We start from the raw sequence: 27,699 nt of genomic DNA, 5'->3' as shown, positions 1-27,699 counted from the left end.
TCAGATCACCAGGCATTAGATTCTCATAAGGAGCATGCAGCCTAGATCCTTCACATGTGCAATTCACAATAGGGTTTGCACTCCTATGAAAATCTAATGCTGCTGCTGATCTGACAGGAAGTGGAGCTCAGGTGGGAATGCTCGCCCACCACTCACCTCAGTTCCTAACAGGTAGATCAGTACTGGTCTGCAGCTCAGGGGTTGAGGATCCCCGATCTATATAACTTCTGCTTTCTCAAACAGCATTAACTGAACAGAATTTATCTTTACATAAGGGTGATTCAGGTAATCACCTTAAATGGTGATGTCCTAGGAAATAATGAGATGTTCAGGAAGCTTTTGTTTATAGTGTTCCAAGAATACTGTCCTTCATATTAATTTTGGTTGTTTTTCAGGATCACAGGTTCTAAATATTATTTATTTAGTCAATTTATTCCACAAATACTTAGTGTGAACTTATATGTACCAGGCACTGTGTTAGGCACAGAAGTGAGCATGCAGAAATGAGCAAAATCAGAAACAGTTCCTGCTTTCATGGAGTTCAGGGTCTAGGGAAAGATGCAGCAGTAAATGGATTATCACACTGATGAAGATAATACATTCTACCATGAAAAGTGAGAGGAATGAACAGTATGTGGGCTTTTAAGAACTTATCAAGAGGGCTTTGACTTAAGGGAGTCAAGGAAGGCTCCCCAAGGAAGTGAAGATCAAGCTGAGATCTGAACAAAGGGTACTATTAAGTAGGGAAAAAGGATAAGATCATTTCTGGCAGGGGAAACAATATATGAAGGTCCCTTTGCAGGAGGGGGCAAATGCACTTGAGTAGCAGAAAGCAGTTCAGAGTGGAGGTGGTGGAACAGGAGCAGGAGGTGACTCTGTGGGGCAAGATGAGATTGGCAATGGTTAGCAGAGGTCAGATTACATGGGGCCTCATGGGCCATGTTAAAATTTTTGTTTCAATTTTTATCCTAAGAGGAATGCAAAGTCATTGCATTTTAGGTGAAAAGTAATCAAAACTAGGTATAACAACATGACTCTTGAGCCACACAGTAAAGAAAATATAGGTGGACCACAGTTGAGTACAAAATGTAAGTAGTACCTACCCACTCTCCCACCCTGCAAATAAGCCAGGTGAAGTAATTGGGCAGCTATGGGTTTGATCTGCCTTTGCCAGTGAGATCAGCAATTTTGGTCTGTGGAGGACACAGTAGATTCTACGGGACTGGCCTCTGGAATTCCGGTTGTGAATACCAGAGGATACTTTGCAATTAATATAGTGGAGTTTGTCAATACCTTTTTCAGATATGCTTTATCATCTGCCACAATCTCTATTATTCACTTCATTGTTTCAGGAAATCTAAAATGTACTGAAGACATCTTTTACCTGAGACAATGTGCAGCAGTCAGAACCCAACAGCCACCAATATAAATTCCCCCACAGGTGATTCCTTTGGCATCCTTAATTCCCACCTGCCATGGGAAGTCTCCCTGTAAAAGACATTCGTGTGGTCACTGCCATTCTAACAGATAGCGATACAAACAGCCCTAAGATATTTCCATGGCAAGACTCCCAGTCTCTTATAATTACATCATCCTCCTGTCTCTTCCCCCCCACCAATTTAGGCTGTTTCTGGGCAGTTGTGTTGTGACTTTTCATGCGAGTTTACCAGTTGTGCTAGCTTTCCTCCCACAATTCGTTTCCTTCGAATGTGCATTCTGTTTTTAACTCCACAAGATAATTTAGGTAATAATGATTTTATCCGTCTTCTTTCTTCAAGAAAGGAAGAGATTACATCATTATTATCTTGAACCCATTAACCTTTTTAACACACTTCTTGATTATCTATGCCACAAAAACAGCAGAGTCATAGTCAGCAGAGTCACAGTCAGTACAAGACAGGCTGGAATCATTAGTAAATTATTTTGAATGCTAAACCATACTATTTATCTTATTTAAAAATTCTGGCTTGATATTAAAATTGGCTTGATTCTCTGAAGTTCTGCCTAAAGATGGACTAGTGGCAGAAAGGGGCTGGCCAAGAGGTTAAACATTTACCAGTCTCTAGCTTATAAAGGATGCCACATGTCCAGGCACTGTGACAGAGGCAGCTCAGAAGGGAATCACATTCTGAAATCATCAGGATAAACTAACAACATGGCAAACTGTGTCTTTTATGTTCTTTCTTTCTTTCTTTTCTTTCTTTCTTTCTTTCTCTTTCTTTCTTTCTTTCTTTTCTTTCTTTCTTTCTCTTTCTTTCTTTTTTTTCTTTTCTTTTCTTTCTTTCTCTTTCTGTCTCCCTCCCTCCCTCCCTGCTTTCTTTCCTTCTCCTTCCTTCCCTCCCTCCCTCCCTCTCTCTCTCTCTCTTTCTCTCTCTCTCTCCCTTTCTTTCTTTCTTTCCTTCTTTCTTTCTTTCATTTTGAGATGGAGTCTCAGTCTTGTAGCCCAGGCTGGAGTGCAGTGGCATGATCTCAGCTCACTGCAACCTCCGCCTCCTGGGTTCAAGGGATTCTCCTGCTTCAGCCTCCCAAGTAGCTGGGATTACAGGTGCCCATCACCCAGCTAATTTTTGTATTTTTAGTAGAGATGGGGTTTCACCATGTTGGCAAGGCTGGTCTCGAACTCCTGACCTCATGTGATCCACCTGCCTTGGCTTCCCAAAGTGCTGGGATTACAGGCGTGAGCCACCATGCCCAGCCATAGTTTTTAGTTTCTAGAGGCTGTTTATACGGAACTCTTTTATTAATATCAATGTTAACATAGTGATAGTCATATTAAGTACTTTCTATATTCCAGGCCCCATACTGAGTCTTTGTATATACTTTATCTCATTTAATCATCCTATTAACCCTGAGAGGTGATGTGCCAGTGACCCCGGGACAAATGGGTTAGCGGGCTGGGGAGTGTTTTTAGCCATTTGACATGTGACAATGTTTTCTTCCTCTGTCTGTGAGCATGCAGATGTCTGGCACATGTGTCATGAGAAAACACGGTAGAGCAAAGTTTATGACATGAATTTTCCAAAGAATTTATGATGATTGAAGAAAGTAAAAGATATCCCTTTATTTCCTCTCTATATTTTAACATGTCATGAAAATTTTAGTAAACTTGCTTCTTAGCCCCAGATGAGAAAGGAAAATGAATATTGCTGTTAATAATTTTGGGCATACCAAAAAAGTTAGGCCCCCAAGAAAAAGTGGTTGTGGTATGGAGGCTAAAGCAACTCCATCTTGGATATTAATCTGCCATGTTAGCTTCTGATTAACCCCAATTCTGGGAAGGCTGCTGAGATTTCCAGTTTATCTATTATTCCCTGTATAAGAGCATGCACTTACTGTAAATCCTGCCCTTATGGTAAATTGCTACCCATTAGCTCTGAAGCATTTGTGCCCCTCCCCTACAGTATACAATCTCTGGGTCCGGAGAGAACTAGCACAAGGATCCACCATCTTGTCTCACTGTTGTCCAGGACACAGACATGGCATTAGTAAGTACCTATTAAATGTTTCTTTGTAAGGAACCGGATATGTTAGCCTCTTTCTTTGGCCTCTCAACTTCCTTAGACTTTGGGGGCAGATTTGTGTGAACCTGCCCACTGTGAAACACATGGATAGAAGATGGTTTTTTTTTTGGTCTCACCCATCCTAAGAACTGGGGTGGGGGAAGATTGTGATGGCAAGTTTTTGCTTAGACCTTTGAAGGAAGAGGGATCTCATGCTCTGAGGACTGTGAAACCAGCTTAGGTAGTATCTGAAAATGAATGTTATCCTGAGTAAAAATAAAGGGACATTGCTGAAAATCCCTTTTGACTAATATCCATAGCTTTGAGATCTAAATCTTTTTTTTTTTTTTTTTTTTTTTTTTTGAGATGGAGTCTCACTCCATTGCCCAGGCTGGAGTGCAGTGGCACAATCTTGGCTCACTGCAACCTCTGCCTCCTGGGTTCAAGCGATTCTCCTGCCTCAGCCTCCTGAGTACCTGGGATTACAGGCAGCTGCTACCATGCCTGGCTAATTTTTATATTTTTGTAGACATGGGGTTTCACCATGTTGGCCAGGCTGATCTTGAACTCCTGACCTCAAGTAATCCGCCTGCTTTGGCCTCCCAAAGTGCTGGGATTACAGGCCTGAGCCACTGTGCCTGGCCTTAAATCTTTTACTCATTGCCTGATTTTTAAACATTGTTACTTAATTTTTGTTACTGACAATTAGAAAGAAGTCTACATGAACTTCATTTAAAAATCCCACTGACGGAGCTATTTTATTCCCAATTTGTATTTGAGGTTACGTTACTCAAGTCTTACGTTTTTATAGCTAATACATAACTGAGTCAGGATTTAATGTAAGTCTGTCTGACTAGAAATCTCTAATCAATTGCTATCTTCCCGGGAACTTAATACTTTAATTTAATTTGGCTTTTAGCGCACAACTGGCCAAGGTACAGATCTTCAAAGGTCTCCTATTACCATGATTTAAAACATTGTGAAAGAATGGCTAATTCAATTAACATCTATTATTTTTTCTGTTTCAAAAAATTATGAGTCATGCTTGAGAGCTGGTTGTTTTTTGACAAAACTGACCCGGCAAAGTTCGTATCAAATAGAAAAAGCTTATGTAGGATTGGAGTATTGTTTTCACTTCAAAATTAGCCATATGAATTAATCTAGTTTTAAAAGCAATTCTCGAGAATCATTTTAGCTTACTTTTCTTAAAAGTGATACAGAAAGGAGAAGAATAACGTTATATTTTTAAATTTAAATTGATACCAAAATTAATTGTTGCTTGAATCAATTATATATACATGCAAATGACACTGAAATTACAGCCTAAACCAGTGAGCCACCAATAAAAAAGTATAATGTTAACTTACCTGCATCCATGTCAGCAGTCAAAATTTCTGTTTCTTCTATGATAAAAAAAAGAATCCAATGTTTAAAGTTGTTAATTATGGTCAAACTTAAATCAACATTGATTATAATTTTCTGCCTTAAAACTTGGCCTCCCTTTTATAAAGGACTGTACAAAATCCCCAAGGCATGTCATCTTATTTCCTTTCTATAATTAGGTCATTGTAAAGGCTCAAGATGCACTGTATAGAAATTGCTGGCACAAGTTAGAGATATCTGTTGGTACTAGTGAATGTTGAGACTCATAGTGTCATAGTTTCCTGTAGTTAGAACGAGCAAAATGCACAGCCCAGAAGGGGAAGGCTTCTCTTTCAACTCTTTGCATCCCCAAGGTGTTTTTTAAAATATATATATTATATATATAAAATAGTATATATGATATATTTATTATATATAAATAAATATATAATATATATTATATAAATATATATTATTTACATTTTATATTATATAATTATATATTTGATATTTGATATTTATATAAAAAATATATATATATATATATATATTTTTTTTTTTTTTTTGAGACAGAGTCTCACTCTGTTGCCCAGACTGGAGTGCAGTGGCGAGATCTCGGCTCACTGCAACCTCCAGCTCCTGGGTTCAAGCGATTCTCCTGCCTCAGCCTCCCAAGTAGCTGGGATTACAGGCACGCATCACCACGCCCTGCTAATTTTTGTAGTTTTAGTAGAAACGGGGTTTCGCCATATTAGTCTGGCTGGTCTTGAACTCCTGACCTCGTGATTCACCCGTCTCGGCCTCCCAAGGTGCTGGGATTACAGGCGTGAGCTACTGCACCCAGCCACCCAAGGTATTTACATAAGGTAGGGAGCGGTCATCAGCACTGACCAAGGGAGTCCTGAGCTCACAGGAAAAAGGCTCCTCTCAGTTTGTACAGGTATGAGTTAGCATTAGGCATCTGGGATGCAGAAGTAAACGAGAAAAAAAAATCTTTTTTTTTTTTTTTTTTTTTTAGATTTTTTTCCTTGAAGTTATACCAGATGTTTTCATCTTTGCTCTGCCATCCTAGAACATTTCTGTGGACAGAATCATTATTTCCTTGACCTGGGTATCTGAAGGCGAATTCCCACCAACATGTTGCTCTGTCATGGATGAGGATATGGCTGGGGATAGCATAGCTCAGAATGGCAGCGTCACTTTGCTGCATTCCTGTGTCTTGTCACTGAGCTTGCCAAGTTCTCTTTGGGACAGGTTTATGAGTGTTCGTTATGCCACACACCTAAGTTGTTTTCTAGGGCAGAGAGAGGCTTTGCTCAGATGCATTTACAAAAGCACCCTTGTGATTCAGAGACGACTCAAATATTTACATTCAATACCCAACAAAGGAAGATGGGAAAGTCAAGTGTAGCTGAGGTGTACTAGGTATTAGAAGAACAGCATTAACTTGATTTTATATAATCAAAGCTGAGGTGTACTAGGTATTAGAAGAACAGCTAGTACATCTCTGATTATATAAAAATTAAGGATTTCTATTCAACAAATCTCACATGGATAGAGTTAACAGATGAGAGACAGCATGGAAGAAGGTATCTGTAATGTTTAAAACTGACAATGGATTAATTTCTAGACGGTAAAAGGAACCCTTGCAAAATCAATAAGAAAGATTACAATGAAAGAAATATAAAATTAAGCAAAGGATGTGAACCAATGAAAGGATAGAGAAAAGAAAAGGAAGATGAAACTAAAAAGTCAGTACACACATGAAGAGAAACTCAGAATCATTTGTTAATATAAAAATTCAAGTTAATAAACAATGCCATCACTTGACAGCGGGAGAAACATGCTTGATGTTGGTGAGGTTGAAGAGAACCCTCAGGCATTATTGGTGGAAGTAAGGACTGGTATATAACAGCGCTGCCAAAGAACAGACAGGCACTAGTAGTCAAATTAAGGATATGCATACTCCAAGACTCAACTTACTACTATGGTTTGAGTGTGTCCCCCAAAATTCATGTGTTGGAAACTTAATCCCCAACACAACAGTGTTGGGAAGTGGGGCCTAATAAGAAGGGATTAGGTCATGAGGGCTCTTCCCTCATGAATAGATTAATGTCGTTATCTCGGGAGTGGGTTAGTTGTAGTGAGAGCGGGCTTGTTATATATAAAAGTGAGTTCGGACTCCTCTTGTTCCCTTGCTCTCTTGCCTTTCCACCTCCTGCCATGGGATGATGGAGCAAGAAGGCCCTTGACAGATGTGGGCCCTGTGACCCTGGACCTCACAACCTCCAAAACTGTAAGAAATAGATTTATTTTCTTCATAAATTAACCAGTCTGTGGTATTCTGTTATAGCAACACAAAAGAAGATGCCCAGCTAGATGCCTCAAAGAAATCCTCCCACACACACTTAAGGAGAGGATATTCATCACAGTATGACTGTGGGCTGAAAGTCCATTACTGAGAAAGTGGAGAGTAAATTGTGCAAGATAAACACAGTGGAGTATTTTATGCAGCAGTTAGAAGCAACAAATTAGATGAACACAAAGTAACACAGACAGGTCTTTAAAATGTAATGAGTTGTGAAAAGAAAAAAGGAAATACAGATCTACAACACAATACTATGTGAATAAAAAATGTATGCTTGCAAAATAACAATACACATTGGATAAGAATGCATGCAAACAAAAAGACGTACATATTAAGTCACTTAAAAATGGTTGCCTATCGGGGGAGACGAACGGGAGTAAGGTATAGTGATAAAGAGGCATAAATGAGTCAAACAAGACAGGGACCTTGCTTGACCCCTGATGATCATGTATAAGCAGCTGAGGAGTATCATTAATGCATCACGTTGCCCCTGAGATCTGAAACTAGGGAGGGAGTAGGAAGGAAAGGAGGGAGGGAGGGAAAAAGGAATAGAGAAGGAGGAGGAGGAGGAGGAGGGAAGAGAAGAAGAAGAAGGAGAAAAAGAAGAAGAAGAGAACAAAAGGAACAAGAAGCAGAGGAAGGAGGAGAAGGAGGAGGAGGAGGGAAGAGAAGAAGAAGGAGGAGAGAAAGAAGAAGAAGAGAAAAAAAGGAACAAGAAGCAGAGGAAGGAGGAGGAGGAGGAGGAGGAACAGCAGCTTCAGAGGGCAAAATGACCAGTGAGAGAGAAGACAGTGAAATAATAGGCATTTAGAGCAAAGGGTGGTCTTGAGCTAGCCAGTCCCTCAGAAATCCTAAGAAATCCTGAGGAAGTGGCTCATGCCTATAATCCCAGCACTTTGGGAGGCCGAGGCGGGTGGATCCCGAGGTCAGGAGTTCAAGACCAGCCTGGCCAAGATGGTGAAACCCCATCTCTACTGAAAATACAAAAATTAGCCAGGTGTGGTGGCACATGCCTGTAATCTCAGCTACTCGGGAGGTTGAGGCAGAGAATTGCTTAAACCTGGGAGGTGGAGGTTGCAGTGAGCTGAGATCGCACCACTGTACTCCAGCCTGGACTACAAAACTGAGACTCCGTCTCAAAAAAAAAAAAAGAAAGAAAGAAAGAAATCCTGAGGAGGATCATGAACTTTGACATTATATGAACTGGGGATGTAAGTCATTTTACATGAATATTTTTCTAGTTCTTTTTTTTTTTTTTTTTTTTTTGGAGATGGAGTCTCGCTCTGTCACCCAGGCTGGAGTGCAGTGATGTGGTTTTGGCTCACTGCAAGCTCTGCCTTCCGGGTTTATGCCATTCTCCTGCCTCAGCCTCCCAAGTAGCTGGGACTATAAGCGCCCGCCACCACGCCCGACTAATTTTTTTTGGTATTTTTAGTAGAGATGGGGTTTCACTGTGTTAGCCAGGATGGTCTTGATCTCCTGACCTTGTGATCCTCCCGCCTCGGCCTCCCAAAGTGCTGGGATTACAGGCGTGAGCCACTGCGCCCGGCCGTTTGCATGAATATTTTTAAAAAGGGTGGTCCCAAAGAGCTAGAGGATTTGGGACATCTGGCTGATACAAGTAAATAAGAAAATGGCTATCATGAAAAGATGTTATCTTTTCTCCGGTTGCAATTTCTTGAGGCACTACCTTGATTTTGAGGGAAAATGAAGAGGAGAAAGGTATTCGGCAAAGGTGAAATGGGCAGGGAAGAGTCCACTCTGGGTGGTGTTTTGGTCAGCAGGCCGTGGATGGGGTGTGTGAGAGTGAGTTTATCACACTGAGAAAAGGCCTCTATGCCTAAACTAATGTTCAGGCTGGGTTATTGCTAAAATGTGGTCATATCATGCTCCATTAACAGTTACATTAAAATATAAGAAGACCATAGAACCTAAGTTTTGTTTCAATTTTTTAATATCCCCAAATTGTAATAAAAATTTTACCTTGAGCCACAGATGCAAAGCCTGAAGAAAACAAAAACAAAAAATTTATCAAAGGATAATTTTTAACTGGGAAAAAATGCACACTATATCAATATACTATACATGTCATGAAAACCATCGCACCTTATTTCTGTTTTCTTCAGTAATAGAATTTTTCTGTAAGAATAGATTTACCTTGAATTGTAGGATGTCTAGCTGCTAAAAACAAAACAAAAAACTCACTATAGCAAAGAGATCGTTTTGATTTGAATAAAATATGCACAAATTATTAAATTTCAGATCAGTACAACTTAATAGTTAGAAGCATTACTAAAATGCAAAGGCAGAGCTCATCCCTAAATAAGAGTAAACTGAAGTAACAATGACAGTTGGCCAAATGTGTTTTTGAAATAGATTTTAAAAAGATAAAAGGAGGTCAGGTGCAGTGGCTCATGCCTGTAATCCCAGCAACATGCCTTCCAAAGTGTTGGGATTACAGGTGTAAGCCACTGAGCCTGGCCAGGGCAGGGATTTTTGAAATGTTATTCACTAATGGAACCCCAGCACCTAGGGCAGGGACTGGCACACATAGTAGCAACTGAATAAATATTCATCAAGTAAATGAATAAATATAATAAAGAGATTTTTCCTCCAGAAAGCACTGATGGAAGCAAAGAGTCAGTCCTTATAGCCTAGAATAGGTACATAAGAATATTTTTCACCATTGGAGATAACGTATCCAGAACACCAACTCATTGCTTTGAAACTTGGTAAGTAAAAGGAAAGAATTAAGCATTATTCTGCCTCTCAATAGATTTCTAGTTAATAAGTGCAGAAGGCATGATAAAATTAAAAATTGCCATTTTACAGCCCCTACTGACAAAATGGATGTAGGCAACAATTTAAAAGGCTGCTAAAACCATTAGGCAAAATATTGTGGGGTGCTTTGCAATGGACACACCAAGCTGATCAAATAATCATCTTAGCATCACTAGAGGAGGGACAACCAGACACGAAGACATTATGTGTAATAGGAAATACATGCAAGACTCATCAAGAAATCTTGCCTAAGGCCAGGCACAGTGGCTTACACCTGTAATGCCAGCACTTTGGGAGGCCGAGGCAGGCAGATCATTTGAGGTCAGGAGTTCGAGACCAGCCTGGCCAACATGGTGAAACCCTGTCTCTGCTAAAAACAGAAAAATTAGCCAAACATGATGGCACACGCTTATAATCCCAGCTACTCAGGAGGCTGAGGCAGGAGAATCCCTTGAACCCACGAGGCAGAGGCTGCAGTGAGCCTGCATTGTGCCACTGCACTCCAGCCTAGGCAATAGAGCAAGACTATGTCTTAAAAAAAGAAAATAAAAAGAATTCTTGCCTAAGATATTAAACCTTGCTCTTAAAAAAAATGTTTGTCATTGACTTGAAGCTCAAAACCTTGGTTATAATCAAGTCTCTTTAAATCCAGAATAAGAAGTATCCTATAGGCAAATGACTCAGTTTCTCTAAAAAAAAAAAAAATTAATAGTATGAACAAAATTGGGGTAGGGAGGTGGGGGAAGATAACTCTTGATGAATAAAGAAGACTTTAAAAATGTAATAACCAAACAGAACATTGAGATTCTTTTAGATCGTGATTTGAATATATTCATTCAAAAGAGACATTTTTGAGATAGTTGATAAAATTTGAACATGGCTGTTATTAAATGATGTTAGTGAATTATTAATATAGTGAATTATTATATCTAAAATAGATTTTAGATATACTAATGAGAGAATGGTTTTTTAATATATATATATATATATAGTGCTTTTATCATTGGAGATGCATATAAATGATGTGATATGATATCTAAAATTTACTTTAAAATACTCCAACAGGCCAGGTGCGGTCACTCACGCCTGTAACCCCAGCACTTTGGGAGGCTGAGGCAGGCAGATCATCTGAGGTCAGGAGTTTGAGACCAGCCTGGCCAACACAGTGAAACCCTGCTCTACTAAAATACAAAAATTAGCCAGGCATGGTGGCAGGTGCCTGTAATCCCAGCTACTTGGGAGGCTGAGGCAGGAAAATCGTTTGAACCTGGCAGGTTGAGGTTGCAGTGAGCCAAGATTGTGCCATAGCACTCCAGCCTGGGCAACAGAGCAAGACTCCACCTCAAAAAAAGTAATAATAAATAAAATAATAAAATAAAATAAAATACTCCAACAAATATACATACAAACAAACAAATTGGAAGAGAGATAAACAAGATGAGCAAACTATCAATAACTTGCAGGTGGAAAATGGGTACTTAGGGGTTGGTTCTAATGGTCTATTTTTTGTATGTGCAGTGAGAACGTCTTTTAATAGAAAGTTCTGAAATAACAAGTAGACATTTAGTGGATGAAAATATGGGGAGATGAACATTCCATAGTTCTGCAAATGCCCACTCAGTGTTCCTACTGCTACACCCATCTATAGTCCCCTTAAGATTATACTTTACCTAAAGAAAAGTTTCAGAATCCCTGGATTCAATAATGAAAAAAGTCACTCCAAGACTTTAAATTACCTTCACAGCCAACTTCATCGTCCCCTGTAATGCAGTCCACTTCACCGTTGCATCGATACTGGCTTGGAATGCAAACATCCGATTTACAATGGAAGCTTCTGCCATGGCATGCTGTGCAAACATAAGTAGGAGAGGTTTTTTCATTCCTTAAAATTGAATGAGGCACAATCTGAAATTCAATAGTAAAGTTGTTTTTCCTCTTTTAGTCAGAAAAATGAATGTAGAGGATTTAGAGGCTAGATTTATGTCTACCTTTACAACACAGTTCATCACTTTGGTCTCCACAATCATTGATACCATCACAGGCCTTCGTCTGAGAAATGTATTTCCCATTCACGCACTGAAAGGAGTCATTCGTTGGAGAATCTGTAAAGCAGGAATTATCTTTGTGAAATGTATTTATGGAGTGGTGGCATGACATCTTTATCAGATTTTTGGGATAACTGAGTCATTAAGAGAAAGTTAAACTTCAAAAAAATGTATAAAATGTATCAGTGTTATCAACATAGTATATATGACTCATACAGAAAATAAATGTCAAAGCTGGCTTATGGAGGCTCTTTTATTATCTCTGAAAGTCAGTATTTATTGTGAAAGTCTGTATTTGCTGAGATGGGGAGGAATGAAGAGTATATGCTGACACTGACAAACACTGGTTTACACCTATTTCTTTCATGCTGCTACACTCATCCTCACCCCTACTCCCAAGACTTGCCTGGGCAGTGCCATTTGTTTACATTTTGATGGTACTTGTTTTTAGCACTGAAAAGGGATGGGTATAGGTTTGGTCTTTAAAACTACACATATGACTAAAATATTCCAGTGTCATGAAGGGGGAGAAAAGTGGCAATGACTGCCTGAAAACTGAGGCACCGATGTGGTCACTGAAAGGTTTTAAATAAATTCATATATGCTGGCCCTTTTAAAGGAGATGCTGAGGTTTCTTCTTATGTTTGATTGACTTGTGCTTGCTATAGTAACTTTAATCCAGATGATCAAATGAAGCAAGGGGAGTCAGGTAACTTTGCTTCCCATTTATGAACCTGTAGAGAGGCAATGTTTGAATGGCAAATGGTACAATGGGGAAAGGCACCAATTTAGGTTCTAAAGCCCAAAACTTGATATAATCTATATTATTGCCTCTGTGACTGGCAACTAGGCATCAATCATTTGTTTACTATAGGCTTGGTGTAAAATAAACAACCTTCAAGGAAGGGAAAATAACTGGCAAATACTCCACCAACCTGCTTTCTGTGTGTAACACACCACATCAGCTAAATCCTGGTAATCCATAGTTCTTCTCTTAGTAAAAGTACATTCAGCCAAGCTGGTCTCTAATCCTCGGCAATGTACATGTAGACATTCAGTGGAATTTATAGAGAGATCAGACAACTTAAACCTTCTTTCACTATCAGCACCTCTGCAAATAGAATAAAGAAAACATTATGGTAGAATAACTGTACTTGGCATGTATAACCCTACTGTAGCAGGTAAGAAACTAGAGTAATGTCTTCTCATTCTCTATATAGGAGTTACAGATTGGGCAAGATACTGAAACTCTGAGCCTCAATACCTTCATCTATAAAAGGGAATATAAGTACCTCACTGGATTTTGTAAAGATTAACTAAAACTTGGCTGGGGGTGGTGGCTTACACCTGCAATCCTAGCACTTTGGGAGGACAAAGAGGGTGGATTACCTAGGTCAAGAGTTTGAGACCAGCCTGGTCAACATGGTGAAACTCCCATCTCTACCAAAAATACAAAAATTAGCTGGGTGTGGTGGCCCACACCCATAGTCTCAGCTACTCGGGAGGCTGAGGCAGGAGAATCACTGGAACCCAGGAGGCAGAGGTTGCAGTGAGCTGAGATCACGCCATTGCACTCCAGCCTGGGCAACAGAGCGAGACTCTGTCTCAAAAAAAAAAAAAAAAAAAAAAAAAAAGATTTTCCATCTTTTCCTTTTGGTAATCTCTCTGCCTGCCCCATGCTGTAAACTTTAGGTGGTTGGTTCAATTATTGCCTAAGACTTGGGAGGTTAGGTTAGTTTAATTCCTATAGGTCAATTTTGCTTTTACAGTAAGCTACATCTTCACTTCAGCCTTGACAGTATTAAGGTGCTATTTTGGCATCTGTGTGTCATTGCTTGGACTTCTCAATTTGTTCAGAATTTGTGAGAAGAGACTGCCTCAGTGACGTATCATCCTAGAGATGATGATTTACAGTGAACTATTCTTCTAGGACATTCAATAGTTCCTTGCTTCTCTCTAGAAGTAAATGGGGAAAATAGGTTAAAAATAAAAAATTGAGCAAAGATGCATCAGGTAAATGGAAACAAAAATAGAACAGTAATGACAATATAAATATTAGACTAACTAGGATAAAAGGCAAAAGTAAAACAAGGTGAAGCCAGGATTTGTAATTATTTCAGACCATGAGGCTGTGCCATGAGAACAAACAAGAGCCATTTGAGGCATTCTTATAGGTTAATAATCTGAAAAATGTACCAATCTAAAAATACCTAAAAATACTATATAAGAGGGCACACCCAAGATGGCCGAATAGGAGCAGCTCCAGCCTCCAGTTCCCAGTGTGAGTGACACAGAAGACAGGTGATTTCTGCATTTTCAACTGAGGTACTGGGTTCATCTAACTGGGGAGTGCCGGACAATCAGCGCTGGTCAGCTGGTGCAGCCCGACCAGTGAGAGTTGAAGCAGGGCAAGGCATCGCCTCACCTGGGAAGTGCAAGGGGGAAGGGAATCCCTTTTCCTAGCCAAGGGAAACTGAGACAGACAACAACTGGAAAATCGGGTAACTCCCACCCTAATACTGCGCTTTACCAAGGGTCTTAGCAAATGGCACACCAGGAGATTATATCCCACACCTGACCCAGAGGGTCCCACGCCCACGGAGCCTCCCTCATTGCTAGCACAGCAGTCTGAAATCTAACTGCAAGGTGGCAGTGAGGCTGGGGGTGGGGCACCCACATTGCTGAGGCTTAAGTGGGTAAACAAACCTACCAAGAAGCTCAAATTGGGTGGAGCCCACCTCAGCTCAAGGAGGCCGGCCTGCCTCTATAGACTCCTCCTCTGGGGACAGGGCATACCTAAACAAAAAGCAGCAGAAACCTCGGCAGAGGTAAATGCCCCTGTCTGATAGCTTTGAAGAGAGCAGTGGATCTCCCAGCACGGAGGTTGAGATCTGAGAACAGACAGACTGCCTGCTCAAGTGGGTCCCTGACCCCTGAGTAGCCTAACTGGGAGACATCCCCCACTAGGTGCAGACCAACATCTCACACCTCACACGGCGGGGTACACCGCTGAGATGAAGCTTCCAGAGTGAGAATCAGACAGCAACACTTGCTGTTCAGCAATATTCTATCTTCTGCAGCCTCCGCTGCTGATACCCAGGCAAACAGGATCTGGAGTGGACCTCAAGAAAACTCCAACAGACCTACAGCTGAGGGTCCTGACTGTTAGAAGGAAAACTAACAAACAGAAAGGACACCCACACCTAAACCCTATAAGTACATCACCATTATCAAAGACCAAAGGCAGATAAAACCACAAAGATGGGGAAAAAGCAGTGCAGAAAAGCTGGAAATTCAAAAAATCAGAGCACATCTCCCCCTCCAAAGGAACGCAGCTCATCACCAGCAACGGAACGAAGCTGGACGGAGAATGACTTTGACAAGCTGAGAGAAGGCGGCTTTGGTCAATCAAACTTCAGAGCTAAAGGAGGAATTATGTAACCAGTGCAAAGAAACTAAAAACCTTGAAAAAAGAATGGATGAATGGATAACTAGAATAATCAATGCAGAGAAGACCTTAAAAGAACTGATAGAGATGAAAACCATAACACGAGAAATACGTGACAAATGCACAAGCTTCAGTAACCGACTTGATCAACTGGAAGAAAGAGTATCAGTGATTGAAGATCAAATGAATGAAATGAAGCGAGAAGAGAAGTGTGGAAAAAAAAGAGGAATAAGAAATGAACAAAGCATCCAAGAAGTATGAGATTATATGAAAAGACCAAATCTACGTCTGATTGGTGTGCCTGAAAGTGAGGGGGAAAATGGAACCAAGTTGGAAAACACTCTGCAGGATATCATCCAGGAGAATTTCCCCAACCTAGCAAGACAGACCAACATTCAAATTCAGGAAATACAGAGAACGCCACAAAGATACTCCTCGAGAAGAGCAACTCCAAGACACATAATTGCCAGATTCACCAAAGTTGAAATGAAGGAAAAAATGTTAAGGGCAGCCAGAGAGAAAGGTCGGGTTACCCACAAAGGGAAGCCCATCAGACTAACAGCAGATCTCTCGGCAGAAACTCTACAAGCCAGAAGAGAGTGGGGGCCAATATTCAACATTCTTAAAGAAAAGAATTTTCAACCCAGAATTTCATACCCAGCCAAACTACGTTTCATAAGTGAAGGAGGAATAAAATCCTTTACAGACAAGCAAATGCTTAGAGATTTTGTCACCACCAGGCCTGCACTAAAAGAGATCCTGAAGGAAGCACTAAACATGGAAAGGAACAACAGGTACCAGCCATTGCAAAAACATGTCAAAATGTAAAGTCCATCAATGCTAGGAAGAAACTGCATCAACTAGTGAGCAAAATAACCAGCTAATATCGTAATGACAGGATCAAGTTCACACATAACAATATTAACCTTAAATGTAAATGGACTAAATGGTCCAATTAAAAGACACAGACTGGTAAATTGGATGAAGAGTCAAGACCCATCAGTTTGCTGTATTCAGGAGACCCATCTCACATGCAGAGACACACACAGGCTCAAAATAAAGGGATGGAGGAAGATCTACCAAGCAAACGGAAAACAAAAAAAAGCGGGGGTTGCAATCCTAGTCTCTGATAAAACAGACTTTAAACCATCAAAGATCAAAAGAGACAAAGAAGGCCATTACATAATGGTAAAGGGATCAATTCATCAGGAAGAGCTAACTATCCTAAATATATATGCACCTAATACAGGAGCACCCAGATTCATAAAGCAAGTCCTTAGAGACTTACAAAGAGACTTAGACTTCCATACAATAATAATGGGAGACTTTAACACACCACTGTCAACATTAGACAGATCAACGAGACAGAAAGTTAACAAGGATATCCAGGAATTGAACACAACTCAGCACCAAGTGGACCTAATAGACATCTACAGAACTCTCCACCCCAAATCAACAGAATATACATTCTTCTCAGCACCACATCGCACTTATTCCAAAATTGACCACATAGTTGGAAGTAAAGCACTCCTCAGCAAATGTAAAAGAACAGAAATTATAACAAACTGTCTCTCAGACCACAGTGCAATTAAACCAGAACTCAGGACTAAGAAACTCAATCAAAACCGCTCAACTACATGGAAACTGAATAACCTGCTCCTGAATAACTACTGGGTACATAACAAAATGAAGGCAGAAATAAAGATGTTCTTTGAAACTAATGAGAACAAAGATACAACATACCAGAATCTCTGGGACACATTTAAAGCAGTGTGTAGAGGGAAATTTATAGCACTAAATGCCCACAAAAGAAAGCAGGAAAGATCTAAAATTGACACACTAACATCACAATTAAAAGAACTAGAGAAGCAAGAGCAAGCACATTCAAAAGCTAGCAGACGACAAGAAATAACTAAGATCAGAGCAGAACTGAAGGAGATAGACACACAAAAAACCCTCCAAAAAATCAATGAATCCAGGAGCTGGTTTTTTGAAAAGATCAACAAAACTGATAGACTGCTAGCAAGACTAATAAAGAAGAAAAGAGAGAAGAATCAAATAGACACAATAAAAAATTATAAAGGGGATATCACCACCGACCCCACAGAAATACAAACTACCATCAGAGAATACTATAAACACCTCTACGCAAATAAACTAGAAAACCTAGAAGAAATGGATAATTTCCTGGACACTTATACTCTCCCAAGACTAAACCAGGAAGAAGTTGAATCCCTGAATAGACCAATAGCAGGCTCTGAAATTGAGGCAATAATTAATAGCCTACCAACCAAAAAAAGTCCAGGACCAGATGAATTCACAGCCGAATTCTACCAGAGGTACAAGGAGGAGTTGGTACCCTTCGTTCTGAAACTATTCCAATCAATAGAAAAAGAGGGAATCCTCCCTAACTCATTTTACGAGGCCAACATGATCGTGATACCAAAGCCTGACAGAGATACAACCAAAAAAGAATTTTAGACCAATATCCCTGTGAACACTGATGCAAAAATCCTCAACAAAATACTGGCAAACCGACTCCAGCAGCACATCAAAAAGCTTATCCACCATGATCAAGTGGGCTTCATCCCTGGGATGCAAAGCTGGTTCAACATACGCAAATCAATAAACATAATCCAGCATATAAACATAACCAAAGACAAAAACCACATGATTATCTCAATAGATGCAGAAAAGGCCTTTGACAAAATTCAACAGCCCTTCATGCTAAAAACTCTCAATAAATTCAGTGTTGATGGAATGTACCTCAAAAAAATAAGAGCTATTTATGAGAAACCCACAGCCAACATCATACTGAATGGGCAAAAACTGGAAGCATTCCCTTTGAAAACTGGCACAAGACAGGGATGCCCTCTCTCACCACTCCTATTCAACATAGTGTTGGAAGTTCTGGCCAGGGCAATCAAGCAAGAGAAAGAAATCAAGGGTATTCAGTTAGGAAAAGAAGAAGTCAAACTGTCCATGTTTGGAGATGACATGATTGTATATTTAGAAAACCCCATTGTTTCAGCCCAAAATCTCCTTAAGCTGATAAGCAACTTCAGCAAAGTGTCAGGATACAAAATCAATGTGGAAAAATCACAAGCATTCTTATACACCAGTAACAGACAAACAGAGAGCCAAATCATGAATGAACTCCCACTCACAATAGCTTCAAAGAGAATAAAATACCTAGGAACCCAACTTACAAGGGATGTAAAGGACCTCTTCAAGGAGAACTACAAACCACTGCTCAGTGAAATAAAAGAGGACACAAACATATGGAAGAACATACCATGCTCATGGAGAGGAAGAATCAATATTGTGAAAATGGCCATACTGACCAAGGTAATTTATAGATTCAATGCCATCCCCATTAAGCTACCAATGACTTTCTTCACAGAATTGGAAAAAACTGCTTTAAAATTCATATGGAACCAAAAAAGACCCCGCATTGCCAAGACAATCCTAAGCCAAAAGAACAAAGCTGGAGGCATCATGCTACCTGACTTCAAACTATACTACAAGGCTACAGTAACCAAAACAGCATGGCACTGGTACCAAAACAGAGATATAGACCAATGGAACAGAACAGAGCCCTCAGAAATAATACCACACATCTGATCTTTGACAAACCTGAGAAAAACAAGAAATGGAGAAAGGATTCCCTATTTAATAAATGGTGCTGGGAAAACTAGTTAGCCATAAGTAGAAAGCTGAAACTGGATCCTTTCCTTACTCCTTATACGAAAATTAATTCAAGATGGATTAGAGGCTTAAATGTTAGACCTAAAACCATAAAAACGCTAGAAGAAAACCTATGGAATACCATTCAGGACATAGGCATGGGCAAGGACTTCATGTCTAAAACACCAAAAGCAATGGCAACAAAAGCCAAAATCGACAAATGGGATCTAATTAAACTAAAGAGCTTCTGCACAGCAAAAGAAACTACCGTCAGAGTGAACAGGCGACCTACAGAATGGGAGAAAATTTTTGCAATCTACTCATCTGACAAAGGGCTAATATCCAGAACCTATAAAGAACTCAATCAAATTTACAAGAAAAAATCAAACAACCCCATCAAAAAGTGGGCAAAGGATATGAACAAACACTTCTCAAAAGAAGAGATTCATACAGCCAACAGACACATGAAAAAATGCTCATCATCACTTGCCAGCAGAGAAATGCAAATCAAAACCACAATAAGATACCATCTCACACCAGTTAGAATGGCAATCATTAAAAAATCAGGAAACAACAGGTGCTGGAGAGGATGTAGAGAAATAGGAACACTTTAACACTGTTGGTGGGACTGTAAACTAGTTCAAACATTGTAGAAAACAGTGTGGCGATTCCTCAAGGATCTAGAACTAGAAATATCATTTGACCCAGCCATCCCATTACTGGGGATATACCCAAAGGATTATAAGTCATGCTGCTATAAAGACACATGCACACACATGTTTATTGTGGCACTAGTCACAATAGAAAAGACTTGGAATCAACCCAAATGTCCATCAGTGACAGACTGGATTAAGAAAATGTGGCACATATACACCATGGAATACTATGCAGCCATAAAAAAGGATGAGTTCGTGTCCTTTGTAGGGACAGGGATGCAGCTGGAAACTATCATTCCCAGCAAACTATCGCAAGAACAGAAAACCAAATACCACATGTTCTCACTCATAGGTAGGAATTGAACAATGAGATCACTTGGACACAGGAAGGGGAGCATCACACACCAGGTCCTATTGTGGGGAGGGGGTAGGGGGGAGGGATAGCATTAGGAGATATACCTAATGTAAATGATGAGTTAATGGGTGCAGCAAACCAATATGGCACATGTATATATATGTAACAAACCTGCACGTTGTGCACATGTACCCTAGAACTTAAGGTATAATAAAAAAAAATACTATATAAAATGCCATCGTTTTCCTCAATGAGTTCTTAAGGAAGTAAGGGAAATCTGTGCTGGTTAAAATTAGAGATGTCTGTTCATGAGCTTATATAAGAGCAAAATACTGAGAAATCAAATACTGAGAGAATCTACTAGTAGGTTGAACCATAAGTTGTAGGTAACAAACTGATGAAACTCAGAAATAGCCTATAGCTTAATTTAACAATATAAGAGACTCTCACTAGTGAACTACTAGCAGATGTGGTTTAAGAAGAAGAAAATTGAATCCAGAAAGAAGGAACAAACCAAGAAGTTGGTAAACATGAAGTAAATCTGAGTAAGCATTGTCTTAACAGTAGCGATAATGGCTTATTATATCATCATAGCGATTAACTTCTGGGATATAGAAAAATAAGGTGGAACTAAATATTAAAAACTTGATGGGTTAATTACATTTTTTTCTATTATTACTGAAGATGGTGAGGACTTCCTAAATCAATGATTTATGGTATAAATTCAAATGAAACTAAAGAAATAGAAATATAATGCATAATCATCAAACCAACTAGAGGTGGAAAAGAGGAAAGATTTTTAAAAATCTTTAATTTAGTAGAAATTATAAAAGGAAAAAGACAAAAGCACACAAAAAGCAGGGTAAATAATAAGCCTAAAAACAAGAGAAGAAATAAATTCAACAATATAAGTAATTATAATAATGTAAATGGACTAAACTCTTCAGTTAACAGTGATTGTAAACATTGAATTAAAACAAATCTAGATATGTGCTGTTTATAAGGAACATGCTTAAAATCTAAAGATATAGGAAGATTGAAAGTAAAGAAATAGAAAAAAATCTAAACAGAGCAGCTAACAACTTTGCTAATTCTACTAATAATGAGTAACATATCTATTATCTAGAACCCTGCATGTGGAGCATTTGAAAAATATTCAACCACAAAGCAAGTCTCAACAAATATTTGAAAAAATTGTTATCTTACAGGCATGTTCTCTAACCACACAGAATAAGAAAATCAATAACACAAAGTTAACCAAAGGCAAACTAACATATTAATTAAAACTAATATTATAATAAAGAAAACTTCCAAATTACATATGGGGCAAAGAAGAAATTATATTGAAAGTTAGAAGATATTTTGAACCAAATAATAAATAAAATACCACTTATGAAGGCTGATAGCATGTAGATGAAACATTACCTAGAGGGAAATGTTTAATCTTAAATGTTTACGTTAGGAAAGTAAGACAAATTGAAAACCGTTGAGTCAAGTATTCGACTCAAGGAATCAGAAAAAATGCAATAGGGAAAAGAAGGGAAAGTCAAAGATAACAGCAAGGATTGATGAAGTAGAAGATAAAGAAACAAAAGACCATTTTACAAATACGAAAACCTCTACAGGGTTTATCAAGGAAAAAAGAGAAAAGGCATATATAAACTATGCTATAAACTATAACTATATAAACTATAAACTATACTAGTTATATATAAACTATATAGTTTATACTAAACTATAAACTATACTGTATAGTATAGTTTATATATAGTTTATATACTATACTTATAGTATAAACTATATGTATATAAACTATACAGTATATAAAAACTATATAGTATATATAAACTACATAGTATATAAAACTATAAGTATATAAACTATAACTATACTTACAGTATATATAAACTATATAGTTTATAAACTATACTATAAACTATAGTTTATCCTAACTATATAGTTTATACTGTAACTGTATAGTTTATACTCACTGTATAGTTTATAGTATATAGTATAGTTTAACAATACATATATAGTATAGTATAACGATGCTATAGTTTATGCTATAAACTATATAACTAAAAACTATACTCACACCTAGTATATAAGCGATACTAAGTGTGAAAAAATGTACATAATTGTAGATGAGTAGGAGACAGACAGAAATGAATGTGTTTGTGACTCTCAGAATCACTAAAGGATTCACGTCCAGATACTTCAACAGACTTATTATCCATGCTTTGTGGTCAGTAGGGTTCCAAGTGTTGGGTAAACATGAATGCATATCATCCTCATAGCAATGCTATGATGCACGTAGTTAATTTTCTTAGGTTATATATGTGGAAATTAATACACAGAAAGATTAGGCAATCAAAAAGCAAACAGAACAATTAAATCAACCATGAAAAAATCCACTGATACAAGCACTCACTGTTGAAATCCAAGGTCAAGGCAGGCCACGTTGGCTTCCCTCATGCTCCAGCTGCTTTTGCATACGAACATTGCTTTATCTTGGTCCACAAGTTTTACTTCAACTATTCCCTCTGAATCTGTATTTCCATGCTTCAAGGAAACACTAAACTTTCCTAAAATAAAAAAACAAAATAATGTGCAATACGTAGCCATTCACTTTTTTCTCTTAATTAAAAGTCTTTAAAAATAATAATGTACTTAAAGTCAAGTGAGCTTTGAACATCATGACAATTTTAACAAGTAATAGTAAGCAATTATTTTATGAGTGCTTATTATGTGTCAGTGGCTGTGTTATTCAGCTCTATAGAGGATCATTAAATCCTCACATCAACCCTATGAGGATAAAGCCTGTTTATTCCCATTTTTACACATGAGGAACCTAAATCTAGGGGAAGGTAAGCTCCTGGCCCAAGTGGTGATGCCAGGATTTGGAACCTGCTCAACTGATCTCACTCCAAAGTCCATGCTCTCAAAAATAAGCCCAACAGTGAAAATGTAAAATGTAGAAAGGGTTTATGTATTCTCATATATTTAAGGCATTTAATGCCTCAAGAGAAGAAAAGTCTGACACTGATGAAATAACCTCCACTATTGCCTTCCGCCTTTCCAACAGGGATTATAGATGAGCTCAAACAGGGAGCTTTCCCCCTCCTTTTCCACAGTATCTCAACATCTTAACTCATCTTAACTCAGCATCCCAAAAACATACAGCATCTCAAAAACATGAACTAGTATATGTCATGGTGCCTTTAAAAAGAATGTTTTAAGCGTTCCTAAGGTCATGAAGTGTCTGTAATAACTTGCTATCAGAAGACAATGAGCCCAAGCTTTGCTGTCATACATAAAATGTAGCAAGTACTTTCTGCATGCCAAGCACTGTGTGAAGAGCTCTGCATACATTGTTTTATTTAATTTTCACAAGAATTGTACAACTTAGAAACTTCACATTTTACAGATGAGGGAACTGGGGTCCAGTAAGGTCCAGCTTGTCAACAACCAGGGTGGGGTTTGGAGGGACTTGAAACTCAATTGGACTGACAGTGAAATCCTTAATCGTAACTGCCCACTAATCTAAGTGCTAGGGCCCCAGCCTCCTCAGCACACGAGGCACCTGGAGGGACTGTAGACAAGCTCTCTGGTCTGACATCTGGGTTTGCTAGGTTGGAGTATGTCCCAGGTCAGCAGTGGCTCAAGCAACCCTTGGATATTTAGGGACAATGGGGTCAGGGCTGGGGGAGAGGGTTGGGGGATGGCGGGATGGCTGTTGAAAGAAATTACTGGGGTAGGCCATGAGTGGTGGCTCACGCCTGTAATCCCAGCACTTTGGGAGGCTGAGGCGGGCGGATCATGAGGTCAGGAGATCGAGACCATCCTGGCTAACACAGTGAAACCCGATCTCTACTAAAAATACAAAAAATTAGCTGGGCATGGTGGCAGGCACCTGTAATCCCAGCTACTTGGGAGGCTGAGGCAGGAGAATGGCATGAACCTGGGAGGCAGAGGTTGCAGTGAGCCAAGATCACACCACTGCACTCCAGCCTGGGCGACAGAGTCAGACTCCATCTCAAAACAAAACAAAAACAGAAATTATTGGGGCCACAGGGGGACCTGAGGCCTGACTAGCCTACATGTGAGTACCAACCTTACTTGAAGACTTTTCACTGGGTTCTGAACCAACTCAATGGCCCTGGGAATAATCCCTTCAACCAAGTAGAAGTGAGTGTGGGGACAATTCTAAAGGGCTGGGCAGTGGGGAGTGGCAGGGGCAGTGAATGGAAGGTCTGGACTCAACATCCTATGCTCTGCACTCAAAGGCTGGCTGGATTCTGGCGACCCCTGATTTCTTTAGTGATTACCCCAATTATTATTGAGAGTCTAGAAAAAATTTTGAGTTGTCATCATAACATACATAAGAGAATTATTTTCTGATAGAAAGTATGGCATACGTATGCCCTTTTATATCATAGAATGACTTGAAAACTAGGCTTTTGCTACCTCCGGCTATGCATGTTCCATTATTTAAAAACTTTGTCCCTGGACGAAGACACTCCAAACTCTTTTGTTGACAGTATGTTGGGAAGCTTCTCCCATTAGTTGCACACACCACAGTGCCATTCTTTGGGCACTGATACGGTAGTTTACAAACACAGGTGCCCTCAATGCATCTCTGCCATGGCTGGCAGAAGACTTTATTGCAGGAGAGGTGAGTATATTTTTTTGCTAAGCACTTTTTTTCCACCCGATCCTCTTGAAATGTGGAAGTGACCTGTAAAATGCAAAAGAAACATTAACTTAGCAACAAACTAAACTCCCCTTTGAAGATGAGTAAGTGAAGAAAAAGAGCAAAACAGATACAGTCCACAGTACAGATGAGGGTGGTGTGGTCTGGTGGCTTTAAGAATTAGACAAACCTGGCTTCTAGACCCAGTTTTGGCACTTACTGTTATATGGCTCGTGGCAAGTGACCCTCCTGAAACGCAAATTCTCTCATCTGTAAAATGAGATAATATCTCCTATTTTGCAAGATTAGAAATACTATGTGTGTAATGGCTGACAGGTACTAGACATGAAATTAATGAGAGCTATTATTACCCTAATATTACCCTGCAGGACTCCAGTAGAAATAATATGAGGGCTGGTAACAGGCCAATTGGGCCAAAAGTCAATCCGCGAAGAAAAGTCAATGCTCTCTCCCTGTCCCCCAGAGCTTCCTCCTGAGGATAAGCCTCCTGTCCTCTAGTCTCCCCTGCTGCCCGCAGTGAGCCCCACTCCTTCCTCAGTGCCCTGCAGCTGCAAAGCATCAAGCTAGGGCAGACAGAAATCAAAGTCTTCAAATGCCGTTATGAAGGGAAATGAAGAAGCTAATGAAAACCATGCAAAACTTTGCAAAGATTGTTAAAGTCATTCTCCATAATTTGCTTTTCAGGAAACTTTACAAATTGCTACACATACACACACACACACACACACACACAAATGACAAATTGGTCATTCTGAAAACTGGCTTTTGACACAGTGATCTAGAAAGAAATATGCCAGTTACACACTTTTCATGGTTCCATATATCTCTTTTTGGCACTTATTCGAGTTGGAATTTTTGTAATAATTTCTCTCCTGTATCTTCCACTGATCAGCTTGCAAGTGTCCTGACAGCAGGTTTTACGTATCACCTTTATATTGAAACAATGATGCTCTCATTGGGTGAGAAATCCAAGCAACTTGATTTTTTTTCTACCTTTATTCCTTTAAATCTTTTCTGAAATCTCATTCCTCCTTGATCTTTGGATAGAAACTTTGGTAAGTGTCATAACTTTTTCAGTCACTCTTAGATTTAAACAAAAACAAAAAAAATAAAAGATGTTTAGTCCCAGGAATAGTCACTAAATAGCAATGACAATGTCTAGTGCTGTGGAACCATTGAAGCTCTGACCTTCATGTCAGATGAAAGCCTCTCCTTCCTCCCAGCTCAGACTTGCTTCCAGGATGTGTGATGGGTCCTTTCTGAGCTCTCCTCCATGCCATAGCTTTCAGGTTATGCTTCCCACCTCTCAGGAGAGGAAGAGAGGGACAGCAGCCAGGTCTCGCCTGATTCTTATGGCTGAGAACTAGCCTTGGTGAGGTGAGGGTTGGAGCCAACTCTCTCATGCGGAGTACTATGAGGTTCTCTAGAGATTACACTACTGGGGAAACTTGATGTCAATTCACTCAATGCTGGCAGTGCCTCTCCTCCAGCTGGCTGCTCATGGTTCATGTCTTCTCAGCTCCAGTATCCAACAGTACTAGCCTCTTTTCTGCTGAGGTTGCTTACCTTTGGCAGGGAGCCTCTTGGGCAGGGGTCCTATTTCTGATGGTCCCCAAGTCCATTCCCTCCTGAAGGCCCACACCTGTCTGTTGCCTTCCCTGCTGCCTACCATTGAAAGAGGGCTTGCTCCAACACAGCCACCTCTTTTTTCTCTGCCACCAGGCCCCTCCAGCCTTGGGTCCTTCTTCCTTTTAGGTATGGGTCAAGTACCAGTTCTTTTTTCTCCTCAGACTTCAGGGAACACATGTCAAGCACTCCAAGGGAACCACACAAATGACCTTTCACAATGTGAAAGCCCTTTCACAATGAAGAAAAGTGGCAGCACCTTCCATCCTCTTTGCCTGGGGTGGAGGTGGGGGATGGAAGGGAAAATACTACCTCACTCTGTTACATAAAATTACGGGAAGCCATTTTTTTGAACTGCACTCCTGCACCAAGCCCCAACAGACCAAACCAAAATGGAGTCACTTATGCTAAGTGGCATGTAATTAAACTGAAACTTTAAGGAAATGGGAAACCACATATTGGTGAGTTGAGGCTGGAATGGGAGGTGAGGAAGTGGAAGTAAAAGCTTGACTGGTTTTGGCCAGGCACAGGGGCTCACGCCTGTAATCCCAGCACTTTGGGAGGCTGAGGCGGGCAGATCAATTGAGGTCAGGAGTTTGAGACCAACCTGGCCAACATGGTGAAACCCCATCTCCACTAAAAATACAAAAATTAGCCAGACATTGTGGCACATGCCTGTAATCCTAGCTACTCAGAAGGCTGAGATAGAAGAATCACTTGAACCCGGGAGGTGGAGTTTGCAGTGAGTGGAGATCGCACCATTGCACCCCAACCTGGGTGACAGAGCGAGACTCCATCTCAAAAAAAAAAAAAAAAAAAGCTTGACTCGTTTTGCCATTTAGACATGAAAACATGAACACAGACCAAAAAAAAAAAAGAAAAAGAAAAGAAAAACAAAAAAGAAAGTCTCTGTCTCCTCTCCAAGCTCTGTTAAATTGAGAATAAAGGAATTTTTTTAAAGGGCATAAACCATAAGGTCAAAGAGAATGGGGAGAGGACTGTAGGACGTAAGATATCAAAATGTTGGAAGCTGGAAAACAGATGGGCTAGTGGTAATGGATTTAGCAGACCAAAGAGAACTGAAAGCTAAGCCCCAGAGAACCCCAGAAAAGCTTAGGAACTAGGAGACCTAGTACCTCTGAAGAAGGAGTGGCTAA

General features: G+C 39.7%; 2 protein-coding genes across 6 annotated transcripts in view; both read right to left on the bottom strand.

The window, feature by feature from the left end:
• Positions 1 to 27,699, bottom strand: part of CASP6 (caspase 6) — a 252,125-nt gene that overhangs the window by 52,618 nt on the left and 171,808 nt on the right. The window lies entirely within an intron of this gene.
• Positions 1 to 27,699, bottom strand: part of CFI (complement factor I) — a 71,637-nt gene that overhangs the window by 5,930 nt on the left and 38,008 nt on the right. For 2 of the 5 annotated variants that reach the window (XM_050791000.1, XM_050791002.1), the window contains exons 2-11: positions 24,670 to 24,940; positions 22,634 to 22,787; positions 12,992 to 13,167; positions 12,000 to 12,113; positions 11,748 to 11,858; positions 9,388 to 9,411; positions 9,214 to 9,234; positions 4,868 to 4,903; positions 1,668 to 1,771; positions 1,385 to 1,488 (exon numbers count right to left, since the gene is read on the bottom strand). In XM_050791000.1, coding sequence (XP_050646957.1) covers positions 1,385 to 1,488; positions 1,668 to 1,771; positions 4,868 to 4,903; positions 9,214 to 9,234; positions 9,388 to 9,411; positions 11,748 to 11,858; positions 12,000 to 12,113; positions 12,992 to 13,167; positions 22,634 to 22,787; positions 24,670 to 24,940 — 1,115 coding nt within the window. The remainder of the gene's footprint in view (positions 1 to 1,384; positions 1,489 to 1,667; positions 1,772 to 4,867; positions 4,904 to 9,213; positions 9,235 to 9,387; positions 9,412 to 11,747; positions 11,859 to 11,999; positions 12,114 to 12,991; positions 13,168 to 22,633; positions 22,788 to 24,669; positions 24,941 to 27,699) is intronic. The other 3 variants (XM_050791003.1, XM_050791004.1, XM_050791001.1) reach the window with 2 other exon arrangements.

The sequence above is a fragment of the Macaca thibetana genome, chromosome 5, assembly GCF_024542745.1.
Source record: "Macaca thibetana thibetana isolate TM-01 chromosome 5, ASM2454274v1, whole genome shotgun sequence".
NCBI classification, from domain to species: Eukaryota; Metazoa; Chordata; class Mammalia; order Primates; family Cercopithecidae; genus Macaca; species Macaca thibetana.
This window is presented reverse-complemented; position numbering and strand designations above follow the sequence as displayed.